Here is a 14,543-nt window from a genome sequence, read left to right on the forward strand (position 1 = left end):
ACACACACACAGAAAAGCTTCAAAGTATCATCCTTAAGTCAAATTGGGATTAACAAAATCATGTAGCTACTACTGTTTATTCCCCAATGACATGGATATGTAATTACATTTTCATAAATATTTGTTAAGATATAGTCATATATCGAGTAGAAATAAGGTTATAAGATTCAAAAGATGAAGATGATTCAACTTTTGGTGCAAAAGAACTATTGTATGTCATGCAATGGCTGTAACTTGAAACAGAAGGTAAGCCTTATGTTGATTGATCTATAATGTAAATATCACAGGCCCACCTTGGAAGGTTATTTACTATCAGTAAACATAACATTTAAAATTTGTATTAGTTAAACATAATTTTTGAAGTTATCTAAGAATGTATATATCATACATGCTATATAAATACTGGATTATGTGATGGAAGTTAATATACCAAGGGCCTGTGGTATCCACTTATGAATTATAACTTTTGTATTAATGGTGTGGAAAGAATATTGTCACAAACTTTGAAATTTGATATTAAACCAGTATTGATGATTGCTCATACATGAATGTTTCTGTTTTTATATAGACAGCTATGCCAAATACTTAAAACTATTCAGTGGTATTAAAATGCTATGCAAATAATTACTGAGTTTTTGACGTAACTTTGAGGATGTGAACGGTTTCTATCATCATGTGTATATATAAAGCAGATTCTGATTCCTGGTTTAAATTTTTGTTGAAAAAGTAACAAGGAGATAGAAAGTCATGCTCACTGAAAAATAAAATCTATGCATAAAAGTTTTACACCAAACATTTTATGTACTTTTTAAACAGAAGTTATGATGGTTTATCTAAAAGAACTTTGAGGAAATAATATACTGTAGAGATAACACTCTTGAACTCTATTTCATATAGCCTACATATATCCCAGTCCCAACAAACATGCTCGTCCTTTCAAAGAGGGAAGGCTGTCAAGTGGGTTGCATCCTTGACGTAAGAAACAGCTTTAGAAACGATAGCAGAGCAAGATCTGCCATCGGCTCGACGGTCCGCAAGGACTATGGGAAAAAACATATATGAACAGACATTGGGAATGCTCATTACAATGTTTAGAAAGAATTATATTAAAGAATTTACCATTCATAAATGAAGTAAGTAAACTAATTACAACTGAATGTAAGACTGAACATTTTATTCACAATTTTAAAATTACTGCATTTAATTAAATTTATTGTAAACAGAAAATCAATATATACAACTGGTGAACAAATTTCATGGGATTTTGATTATCACAAAAGCATCTAATTGAAGGCAAAGTCAGTGACAATAGAGCATGCATACTTGTAACTTTGAAATGGCTTAAGGTTCAAACCTTCAAACTAAAGAATAATTGCTAGGCTTTCTAAAGTGTTAAATTGTTTTTTATATACATCTCTATTCCATTGTGTGTGATATGTTTCTAGTTGACAGAAATGTAAGTTTAAATAATTTAATGTTGCTATGGAAGTTAACTCAAACTTATTTGCAGTTTGAGAAAAAGTTTCTAACAGATTTTCAAGCATAAATTATACAAAACTAGAAAGAAAAATTGTATTTTTGACTTATTGATATGGCTTGGCTACATTAAATACCTCATAAGTAATGTGTTGTATTGACTCATGGTGTGATTTATCTTCAACTATTGTGACAATTTTCTGTTATCTTGTGAAGTCATTGCATTACATCAAGTTTTATTGCTGTAATTTGTATTCTATTTCAGTGTAATTATCAGAATTTTTAATAATTTTGCTTTTCTTACAAGGTAAATTTGGAACTAAACTTTGTTATCTGTGGTAAATAATGAGTGTTCTCTTCACTATGAGGAAAAAACAGCATTTATATTCTTATAACAGTGCCATTGTTATAATTCTGCTCTTAGTAGAGGTACAGTACAACTTTATAACCACTTTGCATATGTTATGCTTTCAAGATTACTGTTTTTACTTCCAACATTTTTATTACTTCAATTTGAAAAATAAAGTCTGAAAACATAATCATTTTTAGATATAACTAAAGCATGCTACCATTTGAACAAATGAAAAAAAGATATAATTGGTTAATTATGTATTTTTCATTTTGTGTGGGTAGAAGAAAAATAGACAAATAAAATTACTGATTTCAAAAATGTAAAACTAAAGATTATTTTTATTATGGAAATCATAATAACTTGAAGTTTAACATACCATAAAATCTTAATTTTAAAACCTCATTCTGGATAATCAAATTTAGTGAACACTGTACAATTGATGATATTGTGTATTATGCCTTAAAGCAGGTTATCCCATGAGAACTATATAACTACCCAGAATGTATGGGGTGGGTATACTAACTGAAAACTTAAGAGCTGAGAGTACAATTGTTTTTCAATCTGGTACATTACCTCCACTCACATAAATAGCTATTCTCATTCAGTGCTGTCCTCTATATGCAAAAATGTTTTTCACACAAGCCTTCTGCCTCCCCTCCATTGGAAATGACTCATTCCAACGTGTGTTTCATGCAAATTACTACATGCCAACCCTCCACCAATGGGAGTACCACCCACTCTCGTTATGCATGTGACTCCCTCTATTCAATTCTATCACTATCACGTCTTGTTTGACAGTTTTTTAGATGTTTAACATTTTACTTTAGTGTGCTTCTTCTTTATAACTTAAATAGTTATACTTCTGAAGTGGTCTTCTTTATTAAACATTTTTGGTTAAACAGCTGACGTCTTTATTTTCAGTTCACTTTCCAATCTTTATTTTTTTTCCTTCCTTTTGTATTCATCTATCAAGAAATTTGTTTGATTCATTATTTACCATGAATTCTGATGTTAATGTTACCACTTTGGGTATCACACCTCCTACAAGCACTTTCACTGGTGGCAGGTGGGGGTGACCCATCGTTGGATTTATCTGTGATTATTTGCCAAGTAATTGATGGTTATATGGGTCAACCACCTTCTCCTGAACATGCCCCACTTCCTCACGAATAAGCTGAACCTGTTCAGTCTGATGAAGATTCTGATAGCCTTTTTCTACCATTGGATTTTGCTGTGTCTTCCAATGCCACACCTGCAGAATCAGCCTAACCCGGCATTTTTAGACATGATTTCTCAGGTATGTGATGTTTTATACCTTCTCCAGATATTAGAGCTCATGCTGAGCATATAACTTCCCAGTTGGTTGAGGGTGCCGGCATTTCTAGACTCTCAGCAGTTGGGGTCTATTTTGCCAGTTTGGGGGGCACTCCCCAATTTTCCGATGCATTTAACCCCTGCCCAGTTTTCACACCTTCATCTTACCCTTACTTCACTTACGTGGTATTTATATATCAAACATCTCCTTTCCAAGGCTATGCACTGAAATCCTGAGGGTTCTTTGAGAGATAGCCTAACCCTTATTACCTCCACATTGACTCATTTGTTGCCTTTGGCTCTTGCCTTACATACGTGGTTTCTCTGTTGTTGGGATCCTCTGGGCATTGATGCAGCCTTGTATCAGGTTTGTTTGCCACCCACTTATCTCAGGAAATTACGTATAGCCCCTTTTCCTTGATAGTATGTATTCAACCATGTTCCTGACACTTTGGAATCTCGTGTGGAATCCTTGCATCAACACTCTACCTTTTCTTCTTTGATAGCTTGTTTGTCACAGTTGGAACCTTGACAAACTCTTATTCCTGTTTTCTGTCCTAGTTATTCTCATCTCTCAACTGTTCCTTTTTCCAGGGATTCTTTATCTCTGCATTTTCTTTGATGTATTTGAGCATGACGCCAACTGCTTGGCTTTTCAATCGGGATCCTCTGTCTCCTCAATTTCTGGTTGTTGGGCGTATTTGTCCCACACTTTTCGTTTTTTCCGATACTGTAAGATGTTTACCTCTCCTATGCTCTCCCTGTTGATACATTCTTTTCGGATTCATCATCCTCCGTAGTGGGTTGCCTTTCCAGACTGGAATGTTAATATGGTCCTCAATTGCCTCACTTTGCCTCTGTTCGAATCACTTTCCATGTGTTCCTTGTTTCACCTCTCCCTTAAGACTTATTTCCTTCTCCTCTTAACCTGTGGCCATCAGTGGTCTGATGTATTTGCTATCGAAGTTTCATGTATTCTTTATCATCCTACATATCTTCTCCTTTATCTGGATCATTCTTTCCTTCCCAAAACCTTGGCAGCTAGGGAGGGTAACTCCTCCTTTATGCTAATTTCCTTTCCTTCCATTTCCCACCTTTATCCTCAGTCTGATTCGAACAGACTACAATGTCCTGTACATGCTCTTCAATGCCATATTGCCTACATGGCTTCCATTCATGGTGCTTGTTCCTGCCTCTTTATCTTTTGGCAACCATCCTCTGTTCATAACCTCTCTTCTTCCACCCTTACCAGTTGGATTTGGCTTTTGATTCAATTAGGTAATTCCACCCTTTTGTCATCCTCCCGTACTTTGTTCCAGGTATTTTTTCATCAAATTTGACACCTTAACTTTTCTCTGGCATCTCATTTTTGTCATCCATTGGAGTACTAATACATTTGTCTCTCATTATTTGGCTAGGATTGCAGTTTCTTCCTCTTAGGGCTATTGTCTTCCACCTGTAGCCATTCTTCAGACTTCCATGCAACTTTGACTTGGTAAGTTGTTTTTAATTCTTCTTTAATTTTTTCAAGGGTCTTATTTTCCTTTTCGTGGTAATTACTCATTGTTTGGATTTTGCTCTGTGGCAAGTGGTGCCTGACCAAGTATTCTCTAACCTTTAAAATCCACACTGTTCAGCCATGTCGACTTACTTATTATGTTCTATGGCCATGCAGTGCACACTGTTAAGATGGGGTGTTGAAGGTTATCCTCACGATGGAATTGCTTCATAAATTTGCCTGTACGGGACCTTACCACCCATGGACTACATGGGTAAAGCAGAAGGGGATAGCTGCCCATCCCTTCCATGCCTTGTATTGAATAAATTGGTATGGTCTTCTTTTCAAAATAAGGTTTCATATTGACGTTCTGTTGTGCTTGGGTTGATTCCAGTCAGTTTCACTATTGAGGGAGTTGATTTCTCTATGTTGACATCTTTTTGATACTGGATGTTGGGTTCTCAGATTGTTATATCATTTTTATTCTTAACATGTGCCTTGTTCCAGAGTCAAGGGGTTTGAGATCTCCTTCAGTCCCTTGAACTTGAGGTAAAGACAGTATGATCCTCATCCTACCCCTGGTGGATGTCAATTTACAGCAGCATGGGTTTTGGATGTAATTGACTTGCAGAGTGCAGTTCGTCATGCCCTAGCCACTCTACACCTAAGGGCACTTCCATTGTTTTTTCCCACACCACTTGGATGTGCTCCTCTGTTTTTCCATCCACGTACACCACACCTTTCTCTGATGGGTGAAGAGTATACCTGGTTCAGAAGTGGTGCAGTCTCCCACATTAGATCTTTGAATATGGCTCTCTCGTCTCAAGGTGTGTTCTTTAGATGCTTTCAAAGGATGCTTCTCTTCTTCCCTTGCACCGGTCCCTCCACCTATTCAGTGTGAGATTCTAGCTATTTATGTGAGAAAAGGTAATGAAGTTATAATTTTCCTCCAATGAAAATGTATTTCTGATAAGTACGTACTTCCTCCTACACTTCTTCCCCTCTGAAAACCGTTGCTACCATTTTTCTGCCAAAACTCAAAGTGATAGTCTGGTAGAATTGAATAGAGGGAATCACATGCACTTTCATTGGTGGAGGGTTGTTGCATGATAATTTGCATAATAGATACATTGGAATGAGTCATTTTCACTGGAAGGAAGGCAGAAGGCTTGTGGCATGTGCGAAAATTTTTACATATAGAGGGCAGCACTGAATGAGCAGGGGTAAATACCTATCGGAAATACATTTTCAGTAGAGGAAAATTATAATTTCTGGATTTTGAAAGTTAATTGTAGGAAATTGATGCATAGTAAGAAGTAGGACTAAATGATGTAGAATTTGTACAGGTAATTATACTTTAACTCTATCCTTCATAGAACCTGTAAATAGAAGTTTTCTTGAGGCACAAGCTTCTGAAAGAAAATGTTAAATGTGACTTTCACGTTTTTATTACACATTAATTTGGTAGAAGTGTATTGAACACTTATCTGTCTACCATGCATCTCCTAGCTTAGACTCTCCACAAATCCCTTGAGGTGTTTTCAATGGAGACCCACATCCTCGTATCTTCTATATTGGCTCATTTATCCTCTTCTCTCCTTGCCCTACAAACATGTTGTCTCTGCCCCTGGGATCTCCTAAGTAGAGATGCATTTTTGTTTCAGATACACCTAACAAGTACATATCTGTGCAACCTTCATTGAGCAACTTTTTTATGCAGATCTTATTTTAGAGGTTCACTGAGTCTTTTGCATTGTGTGTGGAGTCTGCATGACAACATTTCTTCTTTGGTTTTCAGGTTGTCCCAGCCTTCACCTTCCCTGGCTCCCACTCCTGTTCTCTGTCACACTCTTTATCAACTTTTACCAGAGGTTTGACAGTCAATCATCATATTTATCACCACAGAAACACACACTACCAATGGTACTAGTGACTACCAGTTCTGGCAGGGTGGGTGCATTGCCTGTCCTGATTTTTTCACCTATGGTAAGAGTTCACTTCCAATCCTTAAGTTCTTCAGGTGCTGACCAAAGAACTGTTTATCCACTTCCTTTCCCCTCTCCATTGTCACCAGTTCCAGTGTTCTTTCCTCCCCCCTCAGGTTCCCACAACTTGCCAGCATTTCTCCGAGGTGGTCCAGATATTTCTACTCAAGGATGCTATAGAACCAGTCAGTCAAACCTCTCCAGGTTTTTACTTTTACTTTTAGTTGTTTGTAGTTCCCAAAAACACCAGGGACTGATACATTTGTCTTGCCTCAACCATTTCATAGACCTTTCCCATTTTCCTGTAGAGACTTTTCTCACTCTACAGTGGGTATTCACTCCGGGTATGCAGATGACCAAGGTATACATCTCAGATGCTTACATCCACATCTCCATTGCCCCACAGTTCAGATGGTATCTTCAGTTTGTTTGGGATGGTCACTGCACCTTACATATTTTGTCAAGTGGTTAGGGCTTTTGCTTGACTACTCCATATTCATGGTTTGTATTCCATCATTATATGGATGACTGTCTCCTGCAGGTTCCATTAGATCAAGTAGCACATGAACACATGCTCTTTGTTTTGAGAGAAGCAACTCATGTTGGTTGGATCATCAAAGTGGAGAAGTCCTTCATTGTACCTAACCAATATGGGAGAATTTTTCAACTCCTATCTCAGTTGGGCCCAACCTTCTCTTCATCTACGGTTGATGGAGCTTTTGGTCACCAAGGCCCTTACCTCACCTACTTTCACTGCATGCAAGGTTCTTTCACTGTTGGGGATTTGGAGTACTGTCTGGAGTGCCCCTGGTGCACCACCTTAAATGGGTCAAAGCCTGGAGGCTATATAACTATATATATATTCTTTTCTCCAGGCTTATAATGCACGCTTTCAGTCTGTACTGATACATGGACTATCACGAGTAAAGCAGAAGGGGATAGCTGCCCATCTCTGCTGTTCCTTCAGTTGAATAAATCAAGGGTGGTCTGCTTTCCAAAATAGGACTTCTTTGGCCTCCCTAGATTCCTTAACACTTACCAGTTCTTAGTTACTGGGGTGGTGGACCCTGGAAGCTTCCTCCTGTATGTGCTCATTCCCATTCAGTTGAGAGTTGGATGTTGGTGTTCTACCAGTGTAGGTCCTCCCACTGAGTCATAAACTAGAGTAGATCCACCAAAACACAGTTCACCTCTTCAATTGGGGGCACCTCATCCTACCATCGCCTGGATGTCAGTTCCCGAATGGTAGGTTTCGGGTTAGGGCTGGACCAGCCAACGTAAGTCCTCATGCATTTGTTGGTTGGGTACTCCTGGCATACCACCTCCATCAAGTTGAGGCTTGAGAGTTTGGTATTGCAAGGAGCTGGACTGGCTGACAGGCACTATGGTTGGCTGGTGTACCACCTATGGGTTGAGACTTGTAAGTTCTGGTAGTGCATGGAGCTGGATCAGAAACCAGAAGTCTGTTGGGGCACATCTTTGCTTACCATCACTCGGATGCTGGGTTCACTAGTGGTTGGTGTTGATTGTGGATTTGTGCATGTGCTCTATCTAGACAGACGGGATAGAACATTCTCCCTTCTGTCTCATAGGCTTGAGGTGAAGATAGTAGGGACTCTCCTGCTGCGGACTGGAAGATAAGTACCTGATGCTGCCTTGTGTTGGACTGGAGTTGACCCACCAAGTATGGTCTTACACACCCTAGCCATTCTACAGTATGGGGCACATCAGTTTAGTTTTTCCCCACCATTACTATATTTCATTGGGAACCTTCCATCGTGCCATCACCTGGATTTCAATTCCTAGGTGTTTGTGTTGGGTGTTGAGCTGAACCAACCAACATATATACACATTAATGGATGTGCTCCAACTAATTTTCACCCATTTAGGCAACATTCTTACTACATCCTTGGACAAAGAGTATACCTGGTACAGATGTGTGGTCTTCCATGGGTGTGTTCCTCTCTCTAAAGAGGTCAGGTGCTTTCTGAAGGGTGCTCATATATGTCACTTTTGCACTGGTCCCTCCACTTTTTCAATGTGGGATTATAACTATTATGTGAGAGGAGGTAAGATACCATATTGGAAGTTAATATTTTCCCACACTGAAAATATATTTCTGGAAGGTACTTACCTCTTCGTCCACTTCCTGCCCTTCCTCTCCACTTCTGGTGCTTCTTTTGTGCCTAATCTTGAAGTAAAGGTTAAACTAAATAGTGTAGAGGAAGTAACCTATGTGAGGAGAGTGTCATGTTCCTATTGGTAGAGGGTTGCTGCATGCAAAAATGCAGTAGAACCACATTGAACGTGGGGTAGGTGAGAGTTTCAAGGGTAGTGGCAGCATTGAAAGACAAAAGATATTACGTGAGAAGAGGTAAGTACCTATTGGAAATACATTTTCAGTGTAGGAACATATTAATTTTTATTCATAAAGAAATAGTGTAATGTGGGCCAGTTCTGTATATCAAGCAGTCTTTAAATGATCAACAACCTTCTGATGGTGTACCAGCAAATCTAAAAACGTTATTCTGAGATTGTAGTTGTAAATAATCATTATATCAATAACTTCTGATTCAAGCAAGCTATATTAAAAAAAATTAACCCAGTAAATAATGTTGCTAATTTAATTTACCATTCTAATTAGTATATCATAAAACACATTTATAATGAGTAGAATGCAGTTAGATGACATCACATTATCTATATTTTCAACTTTAACACTGAGTATGGGCCAGTTGTTAGTGTGCCAGTCTGTGGAGCTGAGCTGCTGGGGCTCATATTATGTTATCATGAAAAAAAAAGTGTATGTATATATAATGTGCTCCTCACTTTGAGATAGTAGATGTGTTATAAGAGTGATGGTCAAATCCCACTGTTTTGGTCTAATAATCAGTAGCCCAGAAGTTGCCACCAACAACAACATTGTGATGTTCACCAACTGCTTTCAATCTAGTTTATCTCTTTAAAATTAGGGATGGCTAGTGCAGATAGTCCTCATGTAGTTTTGCACAGAATCCAACAAAACAAGTATTAAGTACACAGTTTAAACTAAACATTCTCTCTATTACTTGTATTAGTTTGAGAAGGAATTAATTTGTTTTCAAAGGGAATACGTATTAGATATTGCTATTTAAATAGATACCAAAGTTCAGAGAGTTAATTTTGTGATAGATTTGTTTTATATTCAGTTGCATTCATTCTGCCATTAATAATGTGAATATTAAATTATAATCAAGGTCATAATTTCATAGGAAAGAAATATACATGTGCCATCGTCCAGAGAAGAAAAGGATGCAGTCAGATATTTATGTAGACAATCATCTCAAAAAATTCTGAAGCAAACAAAATATTTGAAACTGCTCAAGAGAAGAAATGTGCATAAAAAAACATGGAAAATATGTTAGGAATATCTGTCAGAGTATTATCAGTAAAAAACAAAACTATTATCACCAGCAGAGGTGTGAGGCTGCACATGTGAGAAGAGCTATTATATTACATGTTATATTACCCTTTTCTTGAATTGTGATTAAATATTGCTCAGTAGTTGACAATCTGATTGAGTATATTGCTGAAAAAAAATGCTCATTGTTTTAAATGACTTATGTGATAAGTTGATTATATCAAAAAGACATTATGTTTGTGAATTAACTTATATGCATTGTTTTCTTTTGAATGTCTGTTTTGCCAATTTCAGTTTTTTCATTTAAAGTTTGTTATATATACTAGAATTGTATTCTGAATTTACAAGTAATAATTAAAATGTTAAAAAGAAGTTTTTGAATTGGCTAATTTAAAAAAAAAATCACCACACTGTCTTTTATGCAACTTTTCAAGTTTGTATCAAACTTTAAGAGATAGTATTTTCCTTTGTATTTGTATTACAAATATTTTGTATTTCCAAGGAAAACAAGTGTATGTATGATATTGTGTGAATCTTTATCCATACCAACATTTTACAGATCAAATGTTGTAACATATTGTTCGAAATTAGTTCTTTAGTTACCTTTGACAATTAAAAGCATTTAATAATTTAAATATATAAAGCTGTATGTATGAAAGACTTCTTTTTTTTTCTTGTTATTTGCATATAGAAATTACATACCACACATTTTTTATGCAGATAGACAAATATATCAATAAAAACATTTCAGCTTTTCCTTTTTAATTTTTCTGAGTAATGGTAATTACATACAAAAGGAAGTTGTTCATGTTACTCATATAAATACATATTTGATTAGAAACAACCATCCTATAGTTTTTATTGTGTCTTTTATGTTCAGTCAAAAAATACTGTACTTTTGGAAAAGAAAGTGATGAATTAAACATTTTATAATGAATTTGTTTGTGTATGTTTTGATAAAGTATTTGTCAAACAGCAAATATGCTATGATTTAAGAATTGGGTTATTAAGAAATGCATAAAGTTCAGGGGAACTATAACATTAAAATGTTCTTAGTTGTTAGTACCAACATATCTTATAGGCAACTCTTAAAATAATTAAAAAAAAAGAAACCTAGAAAAGCATAATTTTCAAAATTGGAGGTTTGTATCAAAATAATACTTTAACGTAGCAGTTCAGTGTTTCTCAGGCTAAGCTTTGGGAATTTTTTCAGAGGTTTTAATATTCATAATTTATCTTTGAAATAATGTCATATTCCAACAATAATAAGTTTTCTGAATATATTTTTAAGCAAATAATTACCTTATTCTTGTGTACTCCAGGTTAATCTTGTAGAACAACACACACATATTCTAGCTTTTATTACAGAACTATATAATATTTGTGCTACTGAATGCAATTTTATCAGATGAACAGGTTTGATTCTTTAGTAAAAATGTGTTTAATCCTGTAATGAAAATATCTACTGTCCTGTAATAAAAATTATTTACCTAGTAAAACTGCAGTTTGTGTATTATTTTTACACAGTCGTGTACTGTTAGATTTTACATAACTGAACATATTGAAGTATCACTATCACATGTAGATGGTCCACTGACCTTGTTCTTGGCACCACTGTGTGTCCTCAATTAGATAGTAACAGTTGTGTGTAGTTACTCCACACTGTCAATTAAATAGTGAAATATGTGTATGTGTAGCTATCTCACATTTTGTTTCCTCAGTTATATAGTAAAAGTTACATGTGTTTGTGTAGTGACCTTATTTGACTGTTCAGACACACTGTATTGTCAATTAGATAATAAAAGTTGTTTGTGTGTGTGTGGTAATCTCACACTATTCATTCAGATAGATGGAAAAGTTGTGTGTAATCTCAGTGTTTTCAGTTAGGTAGTATAAGTTATGTGTATGTGCTTTCAATTATATGGGAAAAGTTGTGTGTGTGTAGTGTCCTCATTTCATTCTTTGACCTCCCAGTGAATCATTAAAATCTTTAAGCTTAGCTTTGAACCTTTAAAATGGTCAGAATGTATTATTGTATCAGTAAAGCATATTTCTTAAAATAAAATAAATATTTGAAGATTTGAAGCACTGGATACTTGGCATGTTGATAATAGAGAGAGTGAAGCAAGTAGATAGAATGTTGTGTTTGATGGTGAAGAGAAAGAAGCAAGTTAAGCATTGTAAGTAGAATATATGATAGAATGTGATATGTTGATGGTGAATAGAGAAAGCAGTTTAAGTAGAATACATTGATACTTTCAACATGAACCAAGTATGCCTTTACTTAAATATGTAAAATTTGAGAAAGGTGCATCTGTATGTTTGTCAATGAAAAACAGCCTTTATTTTCTCAAAAAGTATCCTTAAATTGCAACCTTTATTTTAAATTAAGTTTGGAGGACTAGACAAACAATGTGTTCTCTCAACTATGTAGTAAAAGTTGTGTGCATGTGGATTTTTGTTTTACTATGTATACACCCAATATGACCTCAATTAGTTAGTAAAAGGTGTGTATATATATGTGTGTGTGTGTGTGTATGAACTTCATTTGGCTATTTACACAGTGTACTCTCAGTTAGATAGTAAAGGTTTAAAATATGATTGATTCAAAGAAGCAAGGATTTTAAGATCACTCATAGATACTGCATGGGTTTCTAAGCAAAAACTGCATTTAAAGTTTGTCTAAGTAAAAAATGTAATGATGTTATTGAAAGTATGTCCTTTATAGACATCTTACAGAAGTGTGTATGTGTTGTATATTATCAAAGCTTATCTTATTTTGTTAAGCACGTTCATGAAAGTTACGTCAGTTAAAAAATCTGCATTTATAAACCTCTGTATTGCTCACAGTATAAAATACACAAGCTCACAAAGGAGCTCTTGTCAAGTTACTTGTAGTACTCTACAGTTTTGTTTTATACAGAAAAACAGCATTTATTGGTTGTTTCTTGGGCATTCAAAATTGATCAAATGTTCATTATGTAAAAAATAAAAAGATTTAAACTTAGTATGTTTTGTTATTTTATTTTAGCAAATGGTGTGTACTTTTAATACTTCCAATAAAGCTAGTGTATGTAAAATTTGCTATAAGTTTTCATTTTACTTGGTGACTTTATATTTCTTGATACAGTGTTACTATGTATGTTTAAGTTAAAATTGCAATAATGAATTCATTTTTGGAATAATTTTTATTGATGTGATTTAGGACTCTGATGATCTGTGGGATGATGATGATGATGATGATGATGATGAATCTGTTGGGTCAGAAGAAAGCTGGGAAACAGAGTCAGAAAATTCTATAATGGAAGGAGATGATAGGTTGGTTAACATTGTTTGTTCAGTTATTTTTGGAAAAAATCTTGATTTAATAACTAAACTACAGTTTAGATTAAGAAACCTTCCTCTGACCCATATGCATTGTAAGTAAAGTATATTTGAACTAAGTAGTGGTTTGTACAACTTTCATCATGTCTTCAGAAATTGGTTTTTACTTAATTAGTTTAGTTTCATCTACCTTTAGGATCAACCTTGCAAGTACACAGTATAAACTTGTATTAAGAATGACTTAATATTTTGTAAAATAACATAAGTGAATTAGTCTTCAGATTTATAAATAATAGTCTTATACTCTTCTTTGTACCAAGGAGCTCAGTAGTAAAACCCATTTAATGTTGCTGTAACTGTTTCTATCTTATTTATATTAGCATCCTGCAGTAAACTGAATGACCATAAATAATATAGAAACTTTGATAGTCTAATTACAGTAATAAAAATTAATGTTGTGGGTAGTCAGTCAGATTTAAATTGGAACTATTAGTTTAAAATATTGCATATGATTAAATAAAAACTTAACTCCAAAAACATTTTGTTTGAAATGACTAGAAAAGATAAAAAAAACATAAAACAAATTAGTATTGGTTTTTACAGCAGTTGAAATACTGCTACCAGTTGTTATGACTCAAGCAGACTGTATATGCTGTGGAGAAATGTAAGGAAAAGCACGTGTCATGATAATTTTAAACCACTTTTTATTGGGTACTTTAGAGCTTTTTTTAAAGAAAACTTACTTATAATCAGCCATAAAACTTTGAAATAACAATAATTTTCCTTTGAAAATAATCCTTAAAGATTTCAAATGTTGCAAAATAGAATTTAAAGTTTAATGGAAAGATGAAATATAACATTTAGATCTTACTTAGTGTTCAAAGGAATCTTCAGAACTATAATTAAAGTTCCATGTTTTATTGTTTAAGTATATAAACATTACAAAAAGTTACCATTGGCCCACAAGTTTTAAAAGAAATAACCAATGAAGATACCCTGGTTTAGAAATAAAGTATAAGCCCATAATTTCACACTTCACAGAAAAATTTTACAAACTGTTATAAGTTGAAGGAAATAAGTGGACATAAGATATAAGCTGGAAATTTTTGTATACCTGAATGATAAAAGTTATTGCTATCTGGTTTTATCTTTGTGCTGGAAAAAAGACATTGTTGTATTCAAATTTGATGACAA

The 14,543-nt window shown here is 34.7% G+C and overlaps 1 protein-coding gene across 1 annotated transcript in view; it reads left to right on the plus strand.

The window, feature by feature from the left end:
• The window catches only part of LOC106460805 ((E3-independent) E2 ubiquitin-conjugating enzyme UBE2O-like), a 93,538-nt gene that overhangs the window by 47,692 nt on the left and 31,303 nt on the right, over window positions 1-14,543 (plus strand). Inside the window, exon 13 of the mRNA XM_013920545.2 lies at window positions 13,231-13,343. Coding sequence (XP_013775999.1) covers window positions 13,231-13,343 — 113 coding nt within the window. The remainder of the gene's footprint in view (window positions 1-13,230; window positions 13,344-14,543) is intronic.

Source organism: Limulus polyphemus, unplaced genomic scaffold, assembly GCF_000517525.1.
Source record: "Limulus polyphemus unplaced genomic scaffold, Limulus_polyphemus-2.1.2 Scaffold839, whole genome shotgun sequence".
Lineage (NCBI taxonomy): Eukaryota > Metazoa > Arthropoda > Merostomata > Xiphosura > Limulidae > Limulus > Limulus polyphemus.